General features: G+C 38.6%; 5 protein-coding genes and 1 long non-coding RNA gene across 8 annotated transcripts; 4 read left to right on the top strand and 2 right to left on the bottom strand.

Moving 5' to 3' along the window:
- Positions 1–873: 873 nt before the first annotated feature.
- On the bottom strand, positions 874–2,516 carry LOC110761640 (RING-H2 finger protein ATL3). Its single transcript, XM_021964174.2, has one exon. It carries the CDS (start codon positions 2,193–2,195, stop codon positions 1,239–1,241), a length of 957 nt encoding a protein of 318 aa, XP_021819866.1. The 5' UTR covers positions 2,196–2,516; the 3' UTR covers positions 874–1,238.
- A 3,588-nt stretch (positions 2,517–6,104) lies between these two features.
- Positions 6,105–10,733, top strand: LOC110761684 (muscle M-line assembly protein). Of its 2 annotated transcripts, none has more exons than XM_021964227.2 (7): positions 6,105–6,356; positions 6,852–7,286; positions 7,378–7,430; positions 8,103–8,140; positions 8,356–8,674; positions 9,115–9,416; positions 9,641–10,733. In XM_021964227.2, the coding sequence occupies exons 1-7, from the start codon at positions 6,344–6,346 to the stop codon at positions 10,440–10,442; spliced, it is 1,962 nt and encodes a 653-aa protein (XP_021819919.1). In that variant the 5' UTR covers positions 6,105–6,343; the 3' UTR covers positions 10,443–10,733. The 2 variants fall into 2 exon arrangements, with proteins under 2 accessions (XP_021819919.1, XP_021819920.1); XM_021964228.2 differs by having other exon boundaries at positions 6,106–6,356; positions 6,855–7,286.
- A 150-nt stretch (positions 10,734–10,883) lies between these two features.
- Positions 10,884–11,591, bottom strand: LOC148295431 (uncharacterized). Its single transcript, XR_015834634.1, has 2 exons — positions 11,304–11,591; positions 10,884–11,171 (listed from the first exon to the last, which is right to left on the bottom strand). It is a non-coding gene; the product is annotated as an uncharacterized LOC148295431 (long non-coding RNA).
- A 671-nt stretch (positions 11,592–12,262) lies between these two features.
- LOC110761675 (O-fucosyltransferase family protein) lies at positions 12,263–14,906 on the top strand. The gene is made up of 3 exons (XM_021964216.2): positions 12,263–13,761; positions 14,198–14,447; positions 14,568–14,906. The coding sequence occupies exons 1-3, from the start codon at positions 12,458–12,460 to the stop codon at positions 14,742–14,744; spliced, it is 1,731 nt and encodes a 576-aa protein (XP_021819908.1). The 5' UTR covers positions 12,263–12,457; the 3' UTR covers positions 14,745–14,906.
- Positions 14,907–15,711: 805 nt separating this feature from the next.
- On the top strand, positions 15,712–19,851 carry LOC110761686 (K+-H+ exchange-like protein). Of its 2 annotated transcripts, XM_088250285.1 has the most exons (9): positions 15,712–16,722; positions 16,830–16,894; positions 17,001–17,099; positions 17,671–17,718; positions 18,331–18,400; positions 18,507–18,578; positions 18,784–18,909; positions 19,464–19,504; positions 19,628–19,851. In XM_088250285.1, exons 1-9 carry the CDS (start codon positions 16,507–16,509, stop codon positions 19,689–19,691), a joined length of 801 nt encoding a protein of 266 aa, XP_088106411.1. In that variant the 5' UTR covers positions 15,712–16,506; the 3' UTR covers positions 19,692–19,851. The 2 variants fall into 2 exon arrangements, with proteins under 2 accessions (XP_088106411.1, XP_088106410.1); XM_088250284.1 differs by lacking the exon at positions 19,464–19,504 and having other exon boundaries at positions 15,716–16,722.
- An 830-nt stretch (positions 19,852–20,681) lies between these two features.
- LOC110761666 (26S proteasome regulatory subunit 7) lies at positions 20,682–23,911 on the top strand. Its single transcript, XM_021964207.2, has 10 exons — positions 20,682–20,894; positions 21,074–21,155; positions 21,259–21,350; positions 21,442–21,519; positions 21,656–21,717; positions 22,159–22,303; positions 22,437–22,655; positions 22,761–22,942; positions 23,058–23,233; positions 23,500–23,911. The coding sequence occupies exons 1-10, from the start codon at positions 20,811–20,813 to the stop codon at positions 23,655–23,657; spliced, it is 1,278 nt and encodes a 425-aa protein (XP_021819899.1). The 5' UTR covers positions 20,682–20,810; the 3' UTR covers positions 23,658–23,911.
- The last annotated feature ends 527 nt before the right edge of the window (positions 23,912–24,438 follow it).

Below are 24,438 nucleotides of genomic sequence, written 5' to 3'. Positions count from 1 at the left end.
ATTAGCTTTTAAGAGGGAAACTATACTTGCGCAACAATGCCTCATATACAATGCTTCTGCTGAGAGAGAAACTATACTTGCCCAAGAAATTAGCTTTTAATATTTCTGCAAATGCTTCATCCGCCAATGGGGTCTTAGCCCAATGGTAGAGATGTCAGCATGCAGGTTAGTGGTCTGCGGTTCGATCGCCATGGCACCGTGTGTGTGTGTGAGAATACCCCCTCCCCCTTCCTAACTATGACAAGAAAAAATGCTTACTTCATACATGTGCTGCTGTTATTTTGTTAGAAGCTTCAGGAATGAGCCTCAGCATCCAAAAACCCATGCCTATCACATGCAAAAAACCATTAAAGATGACTTGTAGGTACCATACAATACAACTAGTATCAACAAACTCACTATATGGTGGATCACAAGCCTTTTTACCATTTGTTTGGCCTCAGAACAGAAACTGGTAGCATAATAACAAAACATATGATGTTTGTTTACAGAGAAATGAAGCCTTAGTTGTTGGTGCCCTTAATTATATTCATCTTTTTAAAATTCACACAAGGAAAGAATTGAGAAAGATAATGATCCGTTTGAAAGCCAGTAGAAACACCACCATAGACAAGGCAGGTGGTTGTATTTCTTTATGAGGTCATTATCAAAGAGGAAATTGATAAAGTTTTGCGCCATGCACCAAGTACTGCATTTTGGTTCCTAATTTAATTTAGAAAATCAATTGAATTAAGAGAAAATTTCCACTTTTTACCAACCAAACAATACAAAAGTTAAGAAATTTAACTCTTTTCTTTTTCATTACCAAACAAAGGGTTTAAGGTATCAGACTCATAATGAGGCAGACTGCGCCAGCATTTTGCTTACACAATATACATTCAATTCAAACAAATTGTTCGAATTCTGGTTTGAAGTAAGAGATATACATTACAACTTTGTTGCATAAGAGGCGGTCAGAAGGACTGCTTAGAGATCTCAAGCTACACTTTTTGATTCTCTCTCCAAGAATAAAAGAACAATGAGCAAATTAAAAAATTGACACAAGACATGCTTGATGTTCATCTCCAAAAGAACCTAAATCAATTCTCAGGGATGCAAGATTGCACATCTATCAGACCCTCTCAAACAGCCAATTCCCATCGCCAAAATATTTCCTTCCCAAATCTCCCTGGTCCCAAATAGTTATCTCAAATCAATAATTATCAAATATGTGCAAGCATCTAGAGCATTTCTGCTTTCTAACTCTGTCCTCTCCCACCTCCTTGTTCAACATCAACAGAACTAGGACTGCAGGGACTTATCCTCCTATCTCTGCTCAAGAGCCTCTTGAGTGACCTCAACCTCGTCGTAGCCGGAGACTTCAAGTCCTCATCGGGGGCGAACCTATTGCCGGAAGGCGAAGGGGAAGGCGAAGGTGATGCCAATGAGGTTTGACTTGGTATATCAATCACCAACATCCCATCTGGCCTACTAATAGCAGATGAAGATGAAGGTGAAGATGAAGAAGATGGGCACATGGGTGGTGATGAAGGGCCTTCTTCTAAACCAGAACCAGGTCCAGAGCTCACCTGGGTCTGGTTCCCCCAAAACAACACATTTGTTGGGAAATTTGGAGCCTCTATTGAAAACCCAGATGCCAAACTCTCAGCTGGTGATAGAATTTGAACACTATCACTCTCTGCCAATGCAGAAGAAGAACCAGCAGCACCAGAATCAACAGAGCTCTCAGGAGCAACAGGGTTACGACAGATTGGACACGTTGAGTGAGACTGAAACCACATGTCAATGCAATCAACATGGAAGCCATGGCTGCATTTCGGAAGCAGCCTGGCCTTCTCGCCCTGAACAAGCTCAGAGAGACAAACTGCGCATTCAAGGCCATCTTTGAAGTCCTCTGAAGGAAACACCAGCACTGGCAGGGACTTGAGGACCAGAGGGTCGAGCCCTTTTCTTACGGTGGCAACTGTGTCCTGGCCGGGGGCGAAAACAAAGCGGCGGCGGCGGCGGCGAGATTGGTCGTTAACGGAGGTGTCGTCATCGGCGCGCCACCAGTACCATTTGGCGTAGAGATGAAGGCAGAGGACGAAGACAACTACTAAGAAGAGAACCAGAACGGCGATCATCATGATCTTTCCTGTGAGCTGTACGGCGTTTGAGTCGTCTAGTGTTCGACCGAAAGGGGATAATTCTCCCATTGTTATTCGTTGTTCACAGCTAAAGCTTGGAGCTTTACCTCAAAAATCCCAATAATGGAATTTGGGTTTTGGGTTTTTGAGGAAATGAGCAGAACCCAGATGGGAAATGCGTTTTGCTTTGAAAATCAATTCTCTAGATGAAGCGAAGGGAAATGAGGCTTAAATATGAGAGAGAGAGAGAGAGAGAGAGAGAGTTGAAGAGGCCAAGTGGTAAAGAAAGTTGGACTTGTTCTTTGAGAAGACTAAAGGAAAAATCTTTGAACTCAAAACTTGAGAAAGAGACGAAGGTGGAGAGAGTGTGGTGTTGGTTCAATGGACAGAAGAAGGCAAGGACTAAAAAGACAAGAGAGAGTTGTTGTAACTTGTAAACCTCCACTTTTAGGACTCGAAGACTTGGACTTTTGTTTTGGTAGAGGAAGAAAAAATTAAAAAGAAGACGGCAACCCATATTTGGGTCCAAATATGAGGGCAGAGGGTAGAAGGAAAAGACTTCAAACCCCACCTCATGTCCATTTCTCAGTGCTTTCCCTCATAGACACCATTGCTGGCTTTTTTGTCACTTTGACACTTGACTTGAGTTTCTCTATTGTAATTTAGTTAAAAATACCATTCCTACTACCCATTTTCAAAGTCATTTTTACTTCCATAAAAAATGTTCACCTCTATTAGAAAATATACGAGTGATGACACAATTCATGCTTGTTTTTCAGCAATAGTTAATGTTACTATAGTGTCGTAGCTCCAACTGTAGAGTACTTATCTTGACGATCATTACAAATTAATGTTATATGAGTGATGTCACAATTCATACTTGTTTTTCAATGATAATTAATGTTACTATAATCTCATAGCTCCAGCGATAGAGTACTTATCTCGACAACCATCACAAATATTCAACTTTTGGTGACTTAAACCTCATTCAAATCAAAATTTACATAATTAACACTACGTCAAACTTTAAAGTATTCAGAACTACTTAGCATTAATAACTCATATGACCCTTGCTTAAAGGCTTATTATAGATTTGAATCTGATGAAGCAGATTTTGGGGGTAAGATTGGTCAATGCTACAATAGTGGTTAAGTAAGTTGGTGTTGTTGGGTGTAATTTAACGACCAAACCCTGCATTTTTCAACCAAAATGTCCAACTTTGGTGGACGATGTTCATTTCTTTGTTCAACCCTTTCTAATTGGATGAAGATAAGACCATATAGCTTGGTGGGGGCGTACAGAGAAAGTGACTTTTTTTATTGTTTCACCTCACAGAGAAAGTGATTTGATTCAAAACTAAAACATGGGGAGGTAAATATTTTTCATATGATTAGATTATTGGGAAAACCACAGTCCACAGGATTATGTTAATATGTTATGTTCAAACACTGTTTAAACGCAAATCTCAAAGCAACTTACACCTAAACCCTAATCCGAAAAGCTAGCTGATTATCAGCTGCTTTTGATCTTAGAGTCAAATTTTATTTTTATTTTTGACTTTCTTCCTGTATTTTCTCTTCAAAAAGATCCTCAATCTTTTCGTCCTAGGTGGTGTTTCATTTTTCAGAAATGTAGTGGTGGCAAGAGAGCAACTCACACATTGTTTTCAAGTCAATTTCCAGGATGCAGTTTAGCTTTCCAGGCAGTGGCTTAATATATGATTTCAGGTCTAAATATATATATGCTTTGTTTATAAAAATATATAAGTCAATTAATCTTGCAGTCGTGCATGTCACAAAGTGATGTGAACTATCCAAGTGGAAGTTCCCTATATTTAATCGAATCATTTATTCATTGTTCCGATCTTTGTTGTGAAGAATTTCTCGGTGTGACCGCTAGATACAAAAATTTCCTCTAATAAATTCGAAATTGAAAAAAAAAAAAAAAAAGCCTTTGAACCTCAAAACGAAGTAATTTTACACATAAGCACAATCTCTCGTCACCGAAAATGAAAAATGGAAGCCCTAAACTCTAGCTCGTACCATTTGCCATAATTTTGGGCTTTAATTTTCATTTGGAATACAATAATGCTCATCACTTCAGTGAGAAACTAATTAATACTTGGACATAATGATTGATTTTGAAATGATTTTTCTTGCTCATTAATTATAGCCATTCATGCCATTAAAGCAGAAACACACACAGGAATGAGTACCAGATTGATAACTTTGTCTGTTAACAAAGTACCTAATAGAATACTGAGGGAGGAATATATGGCCATAGCTTCTACTGCCATGCCAGCATATCACCGGGCCGCAAGGCTTTATTTGAAAGCTTGAGGACCCTACGGATGAAATTTCAAGAGCTATTGCTAGCAAATAAGAAAAAGCCTCAAATACGAAAACACTATTTGGATAAAATTTTCAGGATCAGGCATGTGAAAATGGTTTTACAAAAGAGTGTACAACTTTTTCTTTCTGGCTTTTGTAAATTGTAAATCCAATTATAGTCCTGCCACCCTATGCTTTAAAGATAGAGATGTCATTTTGTTTGCCCCATGCAGCAACCAGATCTCATTGTTGACTTATGTGCTTTGTTAGAGAAAAAGAATCAGAGATATGGAACTCAAAGTTGTACAAATTTTGAGTCTTGACACAGTGAGTAATGTGGTAGGAACTTTATACATACGAGGGAGTGGAAGAATCGGACACATGACATCAAGTGTAAGGATAAATGCTCTTAACGACTTAATCTATAAATCCGTTACGAAATAAAATCAGGGTTAATTTTATAACTTACTGGCAAATAAGGAGCCACCCAGCGTGCATGGTTAATCTTTTAGCTTTGTTTGGTGTTGCTGTTGAGTGGAAGTTTGGAATAGCATTTGTGCTCAAGAATGTTGAAGTTGACTTTTGACTTTTTCTGGCAGAGGGATAGAGAGGAGGATTGAATTGTTCCAGAAGGAGAGGCTGCGTTGGAAATAAGTTAGATGGTCAATAATTCTTTGGAGGTGGATTGTATCTGTCTGTCTATCCTCAAAATGAATGTAGCCATCAGAAAGTTAATTACAACTTAGTCCTCGAATTGAAGCAGAAGGAAACATATGACTAAAATCCAAAATGCATGGGGGAAAAAAAGAAGAAAGAAAACATGGGTTTTGTAGAACACAAGTAACCAAAGTGAGGAGCCCGTGACCGCGGGCGACCAACCGTTCATTCAAACATTTTGAAGTCTTTGTTTCACCACGCTTATAATACAATACACATGCAATAATCCTTAATGATCCTTGTGTTGTATGCCGTTCAAATACTTGACTTGTTGCTTAAACATTCATGTGACGCTGAATTTTTCCATTAGGAGACCAAATTCAAGTTGCAAAGAATCTTGGTGGAGTGGTAGGACTAGTCAAGGATAAACAGGTATGATAGAACAATCTCAAAACCTTTCATTCATCTCTTGAAGTTTTACAATAATGGTTGATGTTGCCTTTCCACCTTCGGTCTATGTTCTAAGATTTTAGAGCCTTAAATTGGACTCGTGCTTCGAAAAATTATTGATTGTATCTGATATACAATGCAAACAGGCCGATGTTGTGTTACTAATTCACTTAAAATATAACATATGTACGTTTGTTAATACTAGACTGCAAAGCTCTCTTCGCCCATGGCCAATTATAACTTGAGTAGATTGGTTAGTAATACCACATTTGCATACCGCATGGTGTTACGGTCACACACCCCAATTTTTTATTTTTATTTATTTATTTTCTTTACAACAATCTAATTCCATGCTGATCAAAAATAGGATAGGACTACAGTAATTCAGTCAATCAAATGGGCTAGAACTACAAGCCCACTTTTGGATACAAAATGGCTACAAACTACAAGCCCACACAAAAATATCAGAAGCGAAGGCCAACAATCCACACAGGTAGCAAAGCAAATCAAATATCAAATGGGCTGCGGTTGATTTTGAGCTCATTCGTTATCCATCTCCTGCAACTAGTATCAGACGTCTTTGTGTGCCTCTCTGTGTGGCTCTCGCAGTTACAGAGTCTCTGTCTCTTCTAGCCAATACCCATAACCTCAAACCACACCTCTGAGTTTTCTTCTTTTGCTCTCTGGTTTTCTCGTTGAGTGACTCGTCCTGAAATGCTGCGTGTGCTCGCTGTTTCTACTGAGCTGTTGTTGAGTTTGGAATTGGCTGAATGAGCTCCCATGCCTTCACTTGGTACTCAAATTCACTCTCTTTCTTTGCTTATTTTTTGGTTTTTAAATATGTTTGCTTACAGTTTTAGAAACCCATTGTGTTGAATTGAGTGAGCTCCTTATAACTTAATCAATGTGTGGTGAAAAATGACTTCCCCATGTCACTGAATGCATTTCCAAGGCACGTGCTGTAGTTAACTTGTGATATTACTTGAAGGAACTGCCTAAAAACCCTTTGTTAAATAATTTGGACTGTTTGGCAAGATACATTTTATCTCTGTGTGTGTGTGTGTGTGTAAATGTTCAATTGTCAAAGGATTGATTTTTATGCAAAGATTCTTGCCTGATATGTTTGGATGTTAGTTTCAAGAATTGCTCAACAACCCTTTGTTAAAGAATTTGGATTGTGTGTGTAAATTGTTCAATTGTCAAAGGTCTGATTTTCATACAAAGAAAGACCTCTGGCTGATATTTGTTGAGCAATTGAGGGTATCTGTTATATTCCTGTGTTTGTTAGCAGAGATTGCTGTTGCTCAGCCTGCGTTCCAAAATCATCTGGGTACACTGAGGGCTCAAACCCCTCTTCATGGTAAAGTAATTTCAAGTCCATTCACCTTTGGAAGTGACAAGAAACTGTCCTCTGCTTGGAAATCTTCTCACATACCTAAAAAGTTGAACTTCAACTTGGGGCACATCAACATCCCAAAGGGTAGTCTCCTCATTAAGGCAGTTGCTACTCTTGAATCCAAAAGTTCAGTTCAGAATGAGGATGCACGCATGGGTTACAACAATTCACAGCTTGGCACGGATTCAAGTCCCTGGACAGTTGAACCCGAATCTTCAAGTGAAGATTCCGCAGAATTGGATGAGAGGGAGAGGCTAAGGCGAATGAGGATTTCTAAAGCAAATAAAGGGAACACGCCATGGAACAAAGGCAGGAAGCACAGTCCTGGTAATGATATGCTCATCCAGTCTGCCTTTTGTGTTAATTTTCTATATTTCTTATGATTACCATACTCTAATTATTAGTACAAATATTGCAGAAACCCTTCAGCTGATCAGAGAGAGAACAAGGCTTGCAATGCAGAATCCTAAGGTGATGTCATGTAAGAATAATTTATATGTTCTCTTAGAATGATCTTTAATACTTTTGGAATAAAATTTATATTAGAGCATCTAGAGCTACATCCCAAACTTTGGAATTCACTCTCTGATAAAACTTATTTGGCGTATAAACTTAGATGATCTACTTAGTATTGAGACATGTACAGAGGTCACTTGTCTTTATACGATTCAGCCAGTGTAATATAGCTACAAAGTTGATTAAGACAATATATGCAAAAATCTTTCCCAGTCTAGTTGTTTCCAAGGAAACATTAGCTATTTGCATATATAGGTCATTGAATTTTCACACAATCTATGGCTAAGGCACATCTCTTGAGCTTCTTCCTAATTCTACTCGATTTACTGCTGATCTTATTATTTTATGGATGATGGCATCTCATAATACTGTCAAGTAGTTAAATCTGATAACTCTTTCCCAAGTATATAAATATCTTGCAGCTCTTCTGCTTTCCAAATGGCCAGGTTACTTAGTTGTCCCATGCAGATACTAATTGTCTTGTTGGTTGAACGATCACTTGGTAATGCTGGTCCTGGTGCCTAATTTGATGCACATACTAGTAAATTTGTAGCCAATCCAAGGGACATAATCTCATTTGAAAAACTTCAAAGTTGTTTACTGTACTGACAATATTTGGCTATGCAGGTCAAAATGAAGTTGGTGAACCTTGGACATGCTCAAAGGTGGGTATTGCATTGTTCTGTTTATAAAGACTAAGTACTGTTTACCACTACCATCTTTGTCATCCAATTTCCTAGCATTTAAGAGTCCCAACTTTATTCATAAGTTGGCTTCTTTTTCAGTCTTCTACATTTTCAACTAGAAGACTGCGATTGTAAGTTTCCGTTACTTTTCTTTGTATCCATTACAAACATCTTTTCTTTTATTGATCATATAGTAAAGAGACAAGAGTTAAAATTGGGCTTGGAGTGCGAATTGGGTGGCAAAGGCGGCGTGAGAAGCTATCATTGCAGGAAAATTGCTGCTTTGAATGGCAGAACTTAATTGCTGCAGCCTCTAGACAAGGCTATGACGGTGAGGAGGAACTGCAATGGGATTCCTACAAGATCTTCGATGAACATCTTAAAGAGGAGTATTTAGAGAGTGTTGAACAAAGGAAGATAATGCGTAGGCCAAAAGGAAGCAAGAGAGCACCCAAGTCTCTTGAGCAAAAGAGGAAGATTTCACAAGCAATCTCTGCAAAATGGAATGATCCTGTAAGTGCAAATATGGTAATCTTGGAGAGGTCTTATCAGTATCAATTACATCGTCCTCTTTGGTTCCAATAAAGTTTTATCGCCATCTAACTTCTTTCAAGAACATTCCATCACAAGCTTCCTTTCCAATTGTATTTCGGACTCTTGTCAATTCCAAAAACGATTTGGTTCATATATTCTTTGCTACACCTGCATCCTACAAGCACCTCTTTCTCGCTGTCACCCCTTGGTTCCCTTGTCAATAATTGGGAGTCAAAGATTAATCGTGGTGACTCTAGTTTAGGTTACTCAACTGAATTTTCCACTCCCATCAAGAGATTCAGTTTTAATGCTATTCATGGTATACATAAGTGCGTAGATGATCTTTGTTAATACATGTTTAGTACTATAATAGCAGGGGACCTGAACCTTGATTTCTTTAAATTGTATTTCTATATCAGGATTATCGGGATCGTGTTTGCTCTGCCTTGGCTAAATATTACGACTCATCATATGGAGCTGAAAGAAAGCCAAGGAAGAAGCCAAGTAGTACTACACAGTCCACAAGAAGGAGCCCTGCAAAGAAAAAAGTTAGCGAGGAAGGTGACATTAAAATCCAAAATCAACGACTGAGGTTGAGGAGAAGTAAAGCACCCATGTATAAGGATCCTCTGACAAGTTCTAAGATGGAGATGATAAAAAATATCAGAGCACAAAGAGCAGCTGCTGAAACCAAAAAAACTGAAGCCATTGAAAGAGCTAGGTAAGCTCATCTGGTGTACTGATTGGTTTGAAAATTCTATGAGCTAATAAAATGGAAATCACTAGCCTGCAAAATCAGGTCATTGAGAACAAGCCATTTCTTGCCTTTGCCAGTAATATTTAAGCCTAGACTCCTCACTTTTGCAGAATGTCGTGAACTTGTAAAAAGCATCTTATCTCTCCTTGTTTTGATTGCCGTTTAATCTCTGTTGTGATATTCTGCAGGTTATTGATTGCTGAAGCTGAGAAGGCAGCCATGGCCCTTGAGGTTGCTGCAACAAAGAGCCCTGTCGCTCGAGCTTCTCTCATTGAAACCCGACAGCTTATAGCTGAGGCAATTCAATTTATTGAATCTATAGAGACAGCGCAGATTTCTTCCCACGAGAATGAAGATTCTTTAGTTGCATCAAATCAAGTGATTAGTCGGGATGAGAAGGAAACATATACTGGGATTGGGGGTCTGACTGAAGCTGAGAATCGAAGGGTAAATGGCACCCAAACATTTTCTTCCCAAGAGAATGAAGACCCGTTATTTGCATCACATGAAGACCCTTTACTTGCATCAAATGAAGACCCTTTATTTGCATCAAACGAAGCGATTAACGGTGAGAAGGAACCATGTACTGTGATTGGCGGTCCGGCTGAATTGGGGGATTTAAAGGTAAATGGCACCAGAACCTTATCATCAAGTAAGGACGAGGACTCTGGCCTTGGCAAGTTCACCTTGGAGGACATGCTAAATGGTGAAGAGAACCTTCCCCCATTGCAGGATATGCTAAATAGTGAAGAGGACCTTCCCCCAATGAGCCCCAGTGGCTATGGTTTGCCTCCATTTAGTTTTTCGGATCTAATAAAGCAATCGGATCATGACCAGTTAGCACCAAATGGGAACAGTGAAAACAACATGGAGCTTCAACTCAATGGTGCAAAAGTTCAATCCCAAGAAGAGGAAACGCCTTCTAAATCGGCTACTGCAACTAAAAAGTGGGTTCGGGGGAGGCTCGTTGAAGTAGGAGAAGAAGCTTAGTGCAGGTATAGGCAACACCCACAAACTGTGGTGTAACTTTTCTTCCACAAGAATCTCAACTTTTGAGCTCCTATGAGGCATGTCTTGATCACATCCGCGTCTACCAAACAACAATTGCTCTCGTCATTTGTCAAGGTGGCTATTGTTGTTCTCACATAGAGTTCATACTTATTTGTCGACCATGATTGTTATATATGATGCTGATAGTAGAGTTAGAGTTTCTTTGGCCTCCCATCTAAATTCTCTCGGTACCAACAAAGAATTGCATCTGTAATCTTATTTGATATTGAATGTCGATTAAATTTATACATTTTTACTTAATCTATGATACGATATTTTATTGTAACACATGATATGATACGATATTGTAACACATGAACAACCACGTGACCGTACTCTAATTTCTCCTCCTCCTTTTACCAAACTGGTGAGTGGCTCGTGTTGTGAAGCAAAACATGCACATGCACTAATCTTGGCATTATTTGTAACAGTGTTTAAATCATTTTGACAAGAAGCTCTTTAGCATCGTTAAATTACAGCTTTAGATCCTTACAACACACAACATGACTTAATGAACATGACTCTGATGGTAAACTAAGTAGCACTTTCAGGATTACAGGTGTCAATATCCGAGCGCTTGAGTTGAGAGTCCACAACCTTCTCCACCTCTTGCCTCTTCTTCTCTTTCTCCTCTTTCCCTTTCTCTATCACTTTCTCCACTTCCTCCTCCTACAGAAACACAAAGAAACCCCATGAAAGATCAAAGATTGGATTGGAGGCTGCCAAAACATTCAGAGCTTCTTTCCTGCGATAGAAAATGCATGAATTGAAACAAAAAGGAAACAAAATATATAGCCTTACGTCGACGACGCGAGGGATAGGCGGCCTGTGTCCGTGAACAGCAGCCCGGTTGGGAGATTTGATTGTTGTCATAAGACGCCACAGCAGCTCTGGCTTCTTTATTGCCAAGTTTCTAACTACAAGTAGTCTTCCCTGCATATTCTATCACCCCTGCTGCCTTTTCCTTTGCCAATTTTCCTGATTTGTTTCTGGTACAAGCTGAGAGATTGAAAATATAATTCTAAGAAATGCCAAATATGATGGTTCATGAGAGACATGAAGTCTTCTAACTCATGTCGTCTGTATGGACTGCCACGTGTCTTCTCAATGACAAGTGTCATGTCACTCTGTTTTCTAAAAGTAAAGAAAATGCTAGAGGGGGATGGCATATTTCCTTTCCTGATCCCACTAGAAATGATGTGACTGATATTTATCACGCTTCTTGATCCTACTAGAATTATGTTGATTATAATGTGTTTATCACGCTTCCTAGATATAATGTGGTTTTTCTATACAAGCAGTATAGAAAAGGGAAAATGGAACACTAGATTTATGATCAGAATTACAATGTCAACAAGTCTCGCTTAGTGAAAAAGGATCTTGACTTGCGCATTAGTAATCTCAAGTTCGAATCATTATGATACCATAGTAGTGTGTGTATTTGAACATCACCGTTAATATATCTTCATGTTTTACGTGAGTCGAATTTGAGAGATTTTCCAATAAGAAAATATAACTCGTACTATGCCAAAAGTTAATTCATCCTAATCATATGATTAAAAACTTAAAGAAAACTTCCATGAGTGGCTCCAACAAACCTTTATTTTGTCTGTCTCCCTTAAATCGTTGGGCTTGTTGAATGGGCTGCGAGACCGAACCACACCAAACCAACAACCATGCATGGTGGGCTGGTAGGTTGTCATTTTCATCCACCGACACCTCCATTGACAGCAGCTCTATCGACATTCCTTCCTGATTGGGCTTCCCTGCATTTCATTCACTCTACCAAAATCCTTCTCTCCCTCCCTCCCTCCCTCCCTCCCCCAGAGTCTCAGACAGACAACAGCAGAAGCTAAAACAAGAAAGCACTTTTCCAACTGCTACTTCTTCAGCCTGACACCAACATTTCCAAATTGGGCTAAACTGAAAAGCCAGAATCCAAATAACCCAGAAAAATGGAGAGGCCAACTTCGTCGTCCTCCTCGGACGACGACGACGATCGCCAAAACCTAATCGAACAAAACGACAGGAAGCTCCCGACCCCTCGATCCACCACCACCGCCTTCCACATCGCCGACGACGATATCGACGACCGCAACCACCGTCACCATCAGCAATTACGACGTCGTTTCACCTCCCTCAAGCTAAACGACCTCTTCAACAAGCGATCGTTTGTCCTCTTCGCCATCTTCGTCCCTCTATTCGTCCTCATCCTCTTCTTCACCACCGACATCAAAGCCCTCCTCTTCTCCACCAGCGTCTCGGCCTCTCCCTTCGGTTCCGTCTCCGATAAGCTCCGCGAATCCGAGCTTCGCGCTCTCTACTTGCTCAAACAGCAGCAGCTTGGTCTCTTCAATCTCTGGAACCAAACACTCCCCAATCCCAACTCCACTTCCAATCACTCCAATTCCCCTCAAATCCCACTCCTCGAGGATTTCAAATCCGCGGTCCTTCGTCAGATGTCAATCAACAAAGACATCCAGCAAGTCCTCTTATCGCCCCACCGCTCCGGAAACTCCACGGAATCGGATTTTCGGGATTTCGGGGATATCGAAAACCCGAGTCTCGGCGATCGGTGTGGGATTTTGGACCAGAAATTATCACAAAGAAGAACAATTGAGTGGAAGCCCAATGCAAGTAAGTACCTTTTCGCCATTTGTGTTTCGGGCCAAATGTCGAACCATTTGATCTGCTTGGAGAAGCACATGTTCTTCGCGGCATTGCTGAACCGTGTTTTGGTGATTCCCAGTGCCAAAGTGGATTTCCAGTACAGTAGGGTATTGGACATTGAGCACATTAACAAGTGCTTGGGAAGAAAGGTTGTGGTTACGTTCGAGGAATTGGCCGAGGCGAAGAAGAACCACGTTCACATTGATAAGTTTATATGCTATTTTTCGCATCCTACACCTTGTTATGTGGATGAGGACCATCTTAAGAAGTTGAAGGGGTCCGGGGTTTCGTTGAGTAAGCTTGAGCCTGCTTGGGTTGAAGATGTGACGAAGCCGAGCAAAAGGACTGTGCAAGATTTTCAGTCAAAATTTTCGACTTCTGATGATGTTATTGCTATTGGGGATGTCTTCTTTGCTGATTTAGAGCAAGACTGGGTGATGCAGCCTCGTGGTCCTCTTGCGCACAAATGCAAGACTCTGATTGAACCAAGCCGGCTTATAATGCTTACTGCCCAGCGTTTCATTCAGACATTCCTTGGCAAGAACTTCATAGCTCTTCATTTTCGGCGACATGGGTTTTTGAAGTTCTGGTACACTTTTTCTTGCCTTGCATTGCCCTGTTTATTACTTTGCCTATTTGGGTTTTCTTATTTAATTTCAAAGTATGTTTAGCTATTGCACTTGATTGTTCTTCACGACAGAATATAGATGGAGTTAGAGTACATTTGTAAAGGCACAGAGCAACAAGCTCCCAACTCTAAATATTGTGATTTCAAGGGAACAAAAAATGCAGAAACATTGGGTAGCAGCACTACTTACCTGACTTCATGCTGGAACAATTGATCTATTATGGCTTTGGTTGTCACTGGATAATTTAGAGTGTGATGTCAAAGCATCAGTATATGCTCCAATTATGGTGTGCTTTTTACAAATTAGATTGTGGGTCTTCTGGCATTGTGCATGCTATTAGCATTTTCAATTTGCATCTATCTTACAGTACTTCTAAAATGTTTGCTTATCTTACAGCAATAATAAACAGCGAAGTTGCTTTTACCCCATTCCCCAAGCTGCGGATTGCATAACTCGGGTGGCTGAAAGGGCCAATGCGCCAGTCGTATATCTTTCGACCGATGCGGCTGAGAGTGAAACTGGTTTGCTGCAATCACTAGTTGTGGTGAATGGAAAAGCTGTGCCATTTGTTAAACGACCTGCACGAACTTCAGCTGAAAAATGGGATGCTTTGTTATACAGACATGGAATGGAGGGGGACGGTCAGGTAGATTGTGCTACCATTTTAACATTCTATGACCATATTAGGGTGTGTTGGTTAGTAGACAGAACATCAAAGTTGTTGCATGATATCCATGTAATTTCTATGCCTTCGTTATGCTTGTAGGTAGAAGCTATGCTGGATAAGACGATATGTGCCATGTCGAGTGTCTTCATTGGAGCATCTGGATCCACTTTCACAGAGGATATCTTGAGGCTCCGAAAGGATTGGGGATCAGCTTCGTTGTGTGATGAGTACCTCTGCCAAGGTGAAGACCCAAACTTCGTAGCGGAGAATGAATGAAGAAATAGTATGTTGAATATTCGGTCATTGTTATTCTTTGTGGTTGAACCTGCCCCTGTTGTATGCCCTTCTAATTAGTGGTAGGTTTACCCCAAAATTTATTGACATGTATGTTAGTGTATGATAGCGTCTGCATTTCGAAAATGAGATTTGTTTTGCGTATCTCTTTTTCCTTTTCTTTTTTCGCATAATGATAAAATGACTAGATGTGATGCTGATGGTGTCATTCTTAGAGTATATATATGAGTTCTCTTTGGCATTTTTCCCATAAGGTGGATCATATAGAGTATGGAGTGTTCACTTGGTCTTATTAAGCACACAAGACTTTTGGTGCTGAAAAGAGAAGCTTACATGATCAATTGCTAAAGGTTTATATATTTTTCAGAATTTTATTGGATTAGATCATGCCTACGATAAACAGCACCATTTATTCGATGTTTACGTAAGATGCTTGCGTCTCAATCACTAATATTTAAGAAAAGGCATGCAGCATCTGCTTGCCATTTTGGCAATTCAAAGATATGGTTTTTGTTCTAATGTTGACATTTCTGTAAAGTTTAACAGGTACACCACCACACTGACCAATTTGGCCTGGTTGAGTTTTGGTTCGTCCTCCTGATGCTGAAAATTACTTTTTAAGAGGTCTGGATTAACGTACAAGTTTAATTCATTATCATTTACTAAGCTGTGATTAGTGCCCCAAAGAAGAATGAAAGTATCAACTTGAGATAAAACACCGGAATTAGAATCAGAATCAGAATCAGAATCAGTTGTCAAATTGGAAAGGAAAACATCACTCACCAGTTCGGTAGTGTTACCAGTTCATTCATTCATTCATTTTAAAAGAAAGGTTTTTGCACGACAATTATATAGTGTTACCAATCGATTCAAATTAAAAAGACAATTATAATTATATAGCGCTATCGATCGATTCATGTTAAAATTAAAAAGCTTGCATATTAAAACATGTGGATTAATAACCTTCCGACTAAACCATTTTCTCATCTAGTGGATAGGATCAAGTTTCAACTAACTGGAGGGCAATGGGCCAAATAACTAAATCCCATTCCACTTGCGAGGATTGTGCCACGTGGAGTCTCTACAAGAGAAGAGCTGAGTCACCCTCCATTCGATTCGCCTTCACAATCACAAAAATTCACCAAAAAACACAACACACATGACATGACGCCGCCTCTTCTCTTCCTCTTCCTCTTCCTCTTCCGTCTACGATCCCTTCTGTAACTGGTACCTTCCTTCTTCTTGATGCTCGTCGCCTCTTAGCTGGTTGGTTTGGTTGTATTTTGGCTTTTCGTTTCAGGCGTTGCTTTCCTCCTCCAGTTCTATCGAAACTTCAATCCCAAAACTCCCACATTCTCATTGCATCATCATATATTCCTTTGATTTGGATTTGATTTTTAATATTTTGTTTCTGTTCCTCCACTCCTTTGACGTCGTCTTGGATTTTTTTTAAAGAAAAAAGAAAGCTTTTTTTTTTCAGAGGTTTGAGAGTGGAGATTCAATGATTCTTCATCATCATCATCTTCTTCTTCGTCAATGACTTAGAATATACCAATTTCGTTGATTTATTTTTAATTAAAAACAAAAACCCAAAACAAAGATTCAATTTTTTTTCTTTCTTTTTATTATTCTTTTCATTTTTTGTTTGTTTTGTGTGCTTAATGATCACGAAGAAAAAACCTATATAAGAAGTGGGTTGATAAGGGGCCAAAGTTCATAGTTGTTGTGGTGACAACTTGGAAGGATGAGAGCGAGAGTGATAGTGTTTCCTGTTAGAGGGAGGAACTGGTGCTTCAGCAGATCCATTCAGCCTCTGGTTTCAGACTCTGCCTCTCATATTCCTTCAACTCTCAAAGACCTCTGGAAAAAGCTCTCCTTCTCTTCCAAAACCAATGCCAATGCCAATGCCAACCCTTTTGCTGCCAACGCTGAGCTCGTCGTTGATTTTGTCTCTACCAAGGTTCATAGAAAAACCCATTATTTCTAGCATTTACTGCTGCTGTATTTGCACTTGGGTTTTCTTATATCTATTTGGATATCATGGTTTTGTATTTTGTTTTTGAGTAGATGAACAATGCCTGGATGGGGCTGGAGAAGGCGCCTCAGGGAACTTTTAAAAACAAGCTTCATGGGTGAGTAGAACTACAAGCTCACAGAAACTTGAGTGAATTTTGGGGTTTTCATATGCCTCACTAAAGTTTGGTGATATGAGTTTTAAATTGAGCAATTATAATGTAGGTTGGGATTGAAGCTGTTAGCTCGCGTTAAGCCTTCTGAGATTTTCCTGAAATCAATCTCTAATGAGGTCACGGGTGTTGAAGTTACATACCCTTCAAGGTTTCTTTCTGTTGCTTTCACTTACAAATTTGCTTCCTTCTTCTCTTTTTAAAAGCGCTATCTTTTCAACTTCTTCCATCATTTTTCTGCTGGGTTTGTATGGAGAGCTACTTTGAAAAAACAACAGATAGTGACATATATAGAATAGCTCGCGTTTTATTCATTGCCATTTGGAATGATAACACCTTTTATTGTACAATGCAAAATGCTACAGCCCATGGTAGTGTGAAACTCGGTCTGCAACGAATTTGATAGAACTTCACAGAAATTATACGGTGCTTTATCTATTAGATGGGCTAATAGGAATATATAAAATAAAAAATTTAGCGTATCAACTTATGAGCTGTGCCCAATCACAACACTAAACAATGAAGACTTGGTAATTGTGAGTCAAAACAATTATTGCTTTTAGTATTTCTCTCTGAAAAAGAATTTATTAGTGCAAAAAGAATGCTCAATATTCTAATTTTTATTTGCATTTTTTTTCTGTGATTTGTATATATATTTTCTGTGATTTGTATATTTTATTTTTTATGTTTTGGTGTCCTAATCATATATTAGGGTTTTGCAGCTTAAATGCACGGCTTGTCCGTAGGAGGGTACGACATATAGCTATGAGGTATTCTTTTGCTTGCACATATGATAACTAGAGGTTTAGAGCTACATTTATTGATTGTATCACTTATTTTCTCTTTTTTCCATTGTATTGAGCAAGAACCAAAATACCAAATCTATATAAACCTTACTGACGAGTGGAGCCGCTCCTCGACCCAATTGAAATCAACGAGGCTCTTTCAGTCAATGTTTATCGTTTATGACTCTTTAGATTGTATATCAATGCTGGACTACTTTCAAAAGTTCATATGACTTTACATAGATTTAGAAGATTATGTGTAATTACAGTATTAATAAATTTGGGCGTTATTTTATCATGGGTCAAGGTACTTTTCTCACAGCTTCATGCATTAACAGTGGAGAGTAAGAGCGAAATTGATTGTAGGGAGTCTTAAGCTTTATGTGTTGAGAATGATATCTAGATCCAAGACCCATGAAATTTCTGTCGATTGATGACCTTTGCAACTTAATTTCCAAAATCTCCTTTGTGTTGTGGTACATTTGGTGTTTGTTATTTGAAGGGCTATTGAAGATGGCATTAATTTCCATTGGATATATTATGTTGATCTATGATGAGACCAAAATTTATTGATATGAAGTTTTATCTGATTATCAGGGGATCTATCATACACAAAAAGTACTTATATGGTTCGCTTACGTTGCTTCCTCTGACATCTGCATTTACTGTACGTATGTGTTAACTTGGGTCTTATTTCACTGTGAATTTGTTCAGTCTGTTGCCAGATCAACTAAATTCCCATTCTTACATGAGTTGTTTTTAATTCCATGCAGGTGTTGCCTTTGCCTAATATTCCCTTCTTTTGGTGTTTATTCCGTACTTACTCTCATTGGCGAGCTCTACAGGTGCATTGCATACACTGTTTTTAGAGATAAAAACTATTTGTAGCCTGATTTCTTTTGTAAAATAAACTAGAAAATTAGTTAAAAACTCTGCAGAAGATATTTGTTTTTGCTGTTTCAATCCTGGTAGATCAGTTATGTATTGCCTATTACAATATGTAGATATATCAATATTCTTTCTTGTTTTTTGTTCTTGTTGATGTTTAAGGGAAGCGTGAAGCTCCTTCAGCTAGTCTCAGATAGCCATGACACTCCCAATTCTACTATCAATGGAAATGAAACTGAGCACATTAAATCTCAGCACGGACGCAAAAAGATACATGATTCTCTATGGGTAAGTTATTTTATGATGTCCTGAAATTGGAGTCCACTGGGTTTTGATTTTCAATGGTCTGTGACAACAGTCCCTAGAAGAACCCTGTACTGGTAGATATTATTGCAGTTGTCTGGGTTCTGTTGCATTCCTTTAAGTAGTTAGTGTTAGATAAACCTAACTTCTGAGAGCCTTCGTCACTTATGCACAATTGGGAGATTTATGGGATTTCTGCATCATCAATAAGCTAGGCATGAGAAGAACACAATGAAATTTAGGTACCGCAACGACAACAATGGGCTTCTTTCTTGGCCTCCTGCTCAGTTAACATCGCCAACATGCTCATGCATTGGGCTGACACCATGCACACACAAGCAAGCTATTTATGTTGTTGATAACAACTTGAGATATCTTCCTGTTTTTGATTAGTTTTTTAGCCTAGTAAGTTTTACTTTTGTTTAATCTTCACTTGCGTCATCATCCTGTCCAATAGATCATAATTTAATCACCATTTGCTTACTGTCTCAACCATTAATTGCTCAAAACTATTGTTTCCCCTGCTTTCTTGAGATCAGACTAACTCGATATGGTCGCCCAGATCCAAGCTTGTGCACGAGTACGCAAAAACACCTTTTCCACAAATGCTTATAATATTATCACATTGACTCCTGTCAAGCATAGCATCATTCAATTTTCTCTCTTTTTATAAATTTATTTTTTTGTTCCTCTATGTATTTAGGTTTTGCAGCCGTCTAAAGAACTTGAGGAACTTCTTCATCATGGAGATGAGCAAGACGGTCTGAAAAAACCCGCTATATTAGATATCTGCAAAACCTTTGAATTGAACACTAATGATGTTCTGAAATACAGAGATTCAATGTAGTTACATATTTGTTTTCCATATGCAATGTAGCATCACATTCGCTAGTGAAAAGCAATTTCATCTTCTTCTCTTTTTCTTTATTTGTTGGAATAATTGGGCAATGCCAGAGGAAAATTTTGAATTATGATGACCCAGAATTTTTACTGTGAAGTTTACCTCTTCTACTGGTGCTTGGAAAAATGCACCAGATTATAAAGTTTACCTCTTCTACTGTGAATTTCTGTCTTGGCTTCCGACTCTGATTCTGATTGGTTTACAAAAAGTCTGCGAAAATTTACATCTTTACTGATAGTATTATCTGCATATAGAGAGCAATTTGCAATTGGTTATTTTTGTTTTGCAAATCACTACACAGCAAGCCAACATTAACTGCAAATTCACTGATGGTGATTTAAATTCCGTTATTTAAGAATTCTATACAATTTTCAAATCCTTCATCCAAATGGAGGTAAACCATTTTCAGCTGCTGGATCAGAACCCAATTCCAAGCCGAAAATATGATTTAGTACCATCAAGTCCCAACCTTACCCTATCTGAAAAAATGATACTTCCAAATGTGCACCCTGTAATTTGATGAATACACCAAATATTCATTTTCTTTTTTTCAAAATACCCCCTAATTTATCCTTAAGCTTACCGATCAAATAACTTAAAAAAAAAACATTAAAATCAGGTGGATATTTCTATATACAAAGCAAAATACGTTTATGGTTAAATTAAGTAACTCTTTATTTGGGATTTTTTTTTTTTTCAAAATATAACTACTTCATTTTCAAGAAACCTATGTAAAATATTAAAATATAAATAATGAAAAATATAAATGAAACGAGCCTAATCCGACATAATACTTGCACGCGCACAACACGTGATCAAAATTTCCCTATAAATTATAGAAGCAAAACGCAAAGCAGCGGTATTGATTGGGACTTGCGAGAAGGTTAGGAGCGTAGCTTGAACAAAAAGAAATTCGATTGAGCTCTCCAAAATACTTTGAGCAAAAAATCTAGTGCAAACTCCAATCTCTACTCTCTAGTCTCCAATGGCGCCCGAACCTGAAGACATCAAGGACGAGAAGAACCCTAGACCCCTCGACGAGGACGACATCGCCCTCCTCAAGACCTATGTGAGTTTTTAGCTCAATTTTTCACAAACCCTATTTTCCCCCTATCAATTTTCGATCTGTTCGTCTGTCTTTCATTTTCGCTGAATCTCAAATCCCCAATTTCATATGTCGCGTCATGTTTCTCAGATTATTTTTGTGATTAGTACAAAATGATAATAAGGACTTAATGGAATATGCAGGGGTTAGGGCCTTATTCAACACATATTAAGAAAGCCGAGAAGGAAGTAAAGGATTTGGCTAAGAAGGTCAATGATTTGTGTGGTATGTACATGCCCCTTTGCTCAATTTTGTGCCCAATTAAAAATTGGTCAGTGTATGTGCTTAGCTTTGTACATGGGCCAAGTTTAAGTGGATTGCTTTACAGGTATTAAGGAGTCTGATACTGGCTTAGCTGCACCCAGCCAGTGGGATCTTGTTTCTGACAAGCAAATGATGCAGGAGGAGCAGCCTCTTCAGGTTTGGTTTGGTTTGATTGCGCACTCAACCATACAGTCACTGTTTTGTGTTATAATTTGATAATGAAGCATTGATTGATTTTGTGAGCCAGGTTGCAAGATGTACGAAGATAATCAATCCCAATTCTGAGGATGCTAAATACGTCATAAATGTCAAGCAAATTGCAAAGGTCTAGCCTCTCTTTTTTGTTTTCCTAAAACAGCTCCCTTTTTCTTCTTTATTTTTTTCCATATGTTTCAGTCTTTTATTTTTTGGTTCTCCTGCTCCATTCCTCATATCCTGTATCATTTCTGGAAAATTTGCAGTTTGTTGTTGGGCTGGGTGACAAGGTTTCCCCAACTGATATAGAAGAAGGCATGCGTGTGGGGTAGGCCCTCCTATTCCTGAACTATGATAATTTTACAGATTTGTTAATCTTATTCAATTATTGGCATGAACATAGCTAGTTTAGGATGCATCACGTAAGGTTATGCTTGATTGTATTTGTAAAGCGACACACCAAAGAATTGCTTAAAGAACTTGTGCAATAGCGAAGGTTTTTAAAAAAACTATAGGAAAATAATTTATTACAGCACCTTTTCCGCATGCTCACATCTCTGCTCCTGCCTTATCACCAATATTTTATGATGTTGTTCTTTAACATTCTAAATTTGTTGTTGATGACTATGTTAGTTCTCTTAGAATTGGAGTTAGTGCTGTATTTTGTCATGTGCTCACATCTTTATCAAGTTTGTAGTGAATATGTTGGAGGCTTGTTTTTGTTTGCTACTATATTGTCGTTTGGTTAACCTTTAGTTTGTCACTGCAGGGTTGACAGGAACAAGTATCAAATTCAGATTCCTTTGCCTCCAAAGATCGATCCAAGTGTGACCATGATGACAGTGGAAGAGAAGCCAGATGTAACATATAATGATGTTGGTGGATGCAAGGAGCAGATTGAAAAGATGCGAGAAGTGCGTATAGCTTATTTAACCATCTTTCTTTCCACTGTTTGTGTGTTTCCTTGTCAATGTATAAACATCTGTTATGTTTGGTTTTAGGATAAAAACTTAACAGTGTGCATATGTACTTGATTATCTGTCTTAGGTTGTGGAGCTGCCAATGCTTCACCCGGAGAAGTTTGTGAAGCTCGGAATTGATCCTCCAAAGGGTGTCCTCTGTTATGGTCCTCCAGGAACCGGTAAAACACTTCTAGCTAGGGCTGTTGCTAATAGAACTGATGCTTGCTTCATTCGTGTTATTGGGAGTGAGCTTGTTCAGAAATATGTCGGTGAGGGTGCTAGGATGGTTCGTGAGCTCTTTCAGGTGAGAAGTAGTTGAATGTTTAGCCATATTGCATTAACTTGGAATTACTTTGAGTACTGTATTTATGCTACTTTATTTTCTGACTAATTATGTTATATTTTGCAGATGGCACGCTCAAAAAAGGCTTGTATTGTGTTTTTCGATGAAGTTGATGCCATAGGAGGAGCTCGCTTTGATGATGGTGTGGGTGGAGACAATGAGGTTCAGCGTACGATGCTTGAAATTGTGAATCAACTTGATGGGTTTGATGCTCGTGGAAACATCAAAGTTTTAATGGCAACAAACAGGTCTGTTTGTGTATTTCATTTTGTACTTTTTAAGTGATTTTCATTTGAGTTCTTTTTTACTTCTAATTAACACCTGTCTGTTTATAATATGGTTTTTATTGGACCTTTTTTTCAGGCCCGACACACTAGACCCAGCACTGTTACGTCCAGGACGATTGGATCGTAAGGTTGAGTTTGGCCTCCCCGATTTGGAGAGTAGAACTCAGATATTTAAGATCCATACACGAACAATGAACTGTGAAAGAGATATTAGGTTCGAACTACTGGCTCGACTCTGCCCAAATTCAACTGGTAAGGATGCTTGACAAACATATTGTCATTATTACATAGTTCTATCTATTCTTATTGTTAATTTCATATGATGAGACATTTTGGTTACCATAAATCTAAGGGGATGTGGTCATTTGCATCTTCTTCATTCCTTTTGTATGTTCCATGTGCAATATATATGGTTCTCCTGTTTGTGATCGGACCTGCTACATGCCTCCTATCTTGACTTGGCTTAATGTATTATTGGACTTCAATTTTGTTTTGTGACATGATCGTCTCTTTCTCAGGGGCTGATATAAGAAGCGTTTGCACTGAAGCTGGAATGTACGCCATCCGTGCACGAAGGAAGACAGTAACAGAGAAGGATTTCCTTGATGCTGTGAACAAAGTGATTAAGGGGTACCAGAAGTTCAGTGCAACACCGAAGTATATGGTTTACAACTGAGCCTAGATGTTCTATTCTGTTTCCAGAGGCCACCAACAACTTCAGTGCAACACCGAAGTATATGGTTTACAACTGAGCCTAGATGTTCTATTCTGTTTCCAGAGGCCACCAACAACTTCATATCTGTTGTTTGAATTGTATTCTTGTGTTTAAACTTAGTTGTTCAGTTTATAAATCACTCTATGATGGTGGTTCTGAACCTGCTCCAACGAAAAACCGATCCGATTGCTTTATACACTCGTTTTTTCTTGCCACTCCAATTTCTAGACAATTTCATCTTTTGCACTTATTTTCGAAGTATTAGTGACGGGTGAAAGTTTACAATTATTTTAGTTCAATGTGATGCAGCTATCCTAATTATCATGGGTTGATTGGTATTAATATCAGCCATGAAAATCAATGACAGGAAACCTTACAGTTGAATCCTGAATGATCACCCTTGGACCCCGTTTGGTTCATGGAACGGATTTGAGGGGAAAGCACTTCCCATGTCATTTCCTAGGGGATGGGAAATGAAGATTATTTTCCCATGTTTGGTAATTTTGGGAAAGTAATCAAGAAATATCACTTTATTTCCTTTCATATGTTTGGTTTGTGTAGGAATGTAAAAAAAGTTTGTTTAAATTTTCAATTATACCCATATAAAATCAAATAATCAAAAAAGAATGCATTTAATGCTATATTGTAATTCTAAATTGTTAATGGAGACAATATAGTCATGAAAAATGTGTATTTAATGTTGGCTCATTTTCCAAACACAAGGGGGGAGGAGGGCTTCACT

This window comes from Prunus avium, chromosome 3, assembly GCF_965620075.1.
Source record: "Prunus avium chromosome 3, drPruAviu1.hap1.1, whole genome shotgun sequence".
Taxonomy (NCBI): Eukaryota; Viridiplantae; Streptophyta; class Magnoliopsida; order Rosales; family Rosaceae; genus Prunus; species Prunus avium.
This window is presented reverse-complemented; position numbering and strand designations above follow the sequence as displayed.

Coding starts and splice junctions, on each gene's coding strand:
- LOC110761640 (XM_021964174.2), bottom strand. CDS start 2,195: ATGGGAGAATTATCCCCTTTCGGTCGAACACTAGACGACTCAAACGCC.
- LOC110761684 (XM_021964227.2), top strand. Junction 7,287..7,377: donor AGGCAGGAAGCACAGTCCTG/GTAATGATATGC, acceptor CAAATATTGCAG/AAACCCTTCAGCTGATCAGA. Junction 7,431..8,102: donor TTGCAATGCAGAATCCTAAG/GTGATGTCATGT, acceptor TTGGCTATGCAG/GTCAAAATGAAGTTGGTGAA.
- LOC110761666 (XM_021964207.2), top strand. CDS start 20,811: ATGGCGCCCGAACCTGAAGACATCAAGGACGAGAAGAACCCTAGACCC. Junction 20,895..21,073: donor TCGCCCTCCTCAAGACCTAT/GTGAGTTTTTAG, acceptor TGGAATATGCAG/GGGTTAGGGCCTTATTCAAC. Junction 21,156..21,258: donor GAAGGTCAATGATTTGTGTG/GTATGTACATGC, acceptor ATTGCTTTACAG/GTATTAAGGAGTCTGATACT.
- LOC110761675 (XM_021964216.2), top strand. CDS start 12,458: ATGGAGAGGCCAACTTCGTCGTCCTCCTCGGACGACGACGACGATCGC. Junction 13,762..14,197: donor CATGGGTTTTTGAAGTTCTG/GTACACTTTTTC, acceptor CTTATCTTACAG/CAATAATAAACAGCGAAGTT. Junction 14,448..14,567: donor GAATGGAGGGGGACGGTCAG/GTAGATTGTGCT, acceptor TTATGCTTGTAG/GTAGAAGCTATGCTGGATAA.
- LOC110761686 (XM_088250284.1), top strand. CDS start 16,507: ATGAGAGCGAGAGTGATAGTGTTTCCTGTTAGAGGGAGGAACTGGTGC. Junction 17,100..17,670: donor GAAGTTACATACCCTTCAAG/GTTTCTTTCTGT, acceptor AGGGTTTTGCAG/CTTAAATGCACGGCTTGTCC. Junction 18,579..18,783: donor CTCATTGGCGAGCTCTACAG/GTGCATTGCATA, acceptor TTGATGTTTAAG/GGAAGCGTGAAGCTCCTTCA.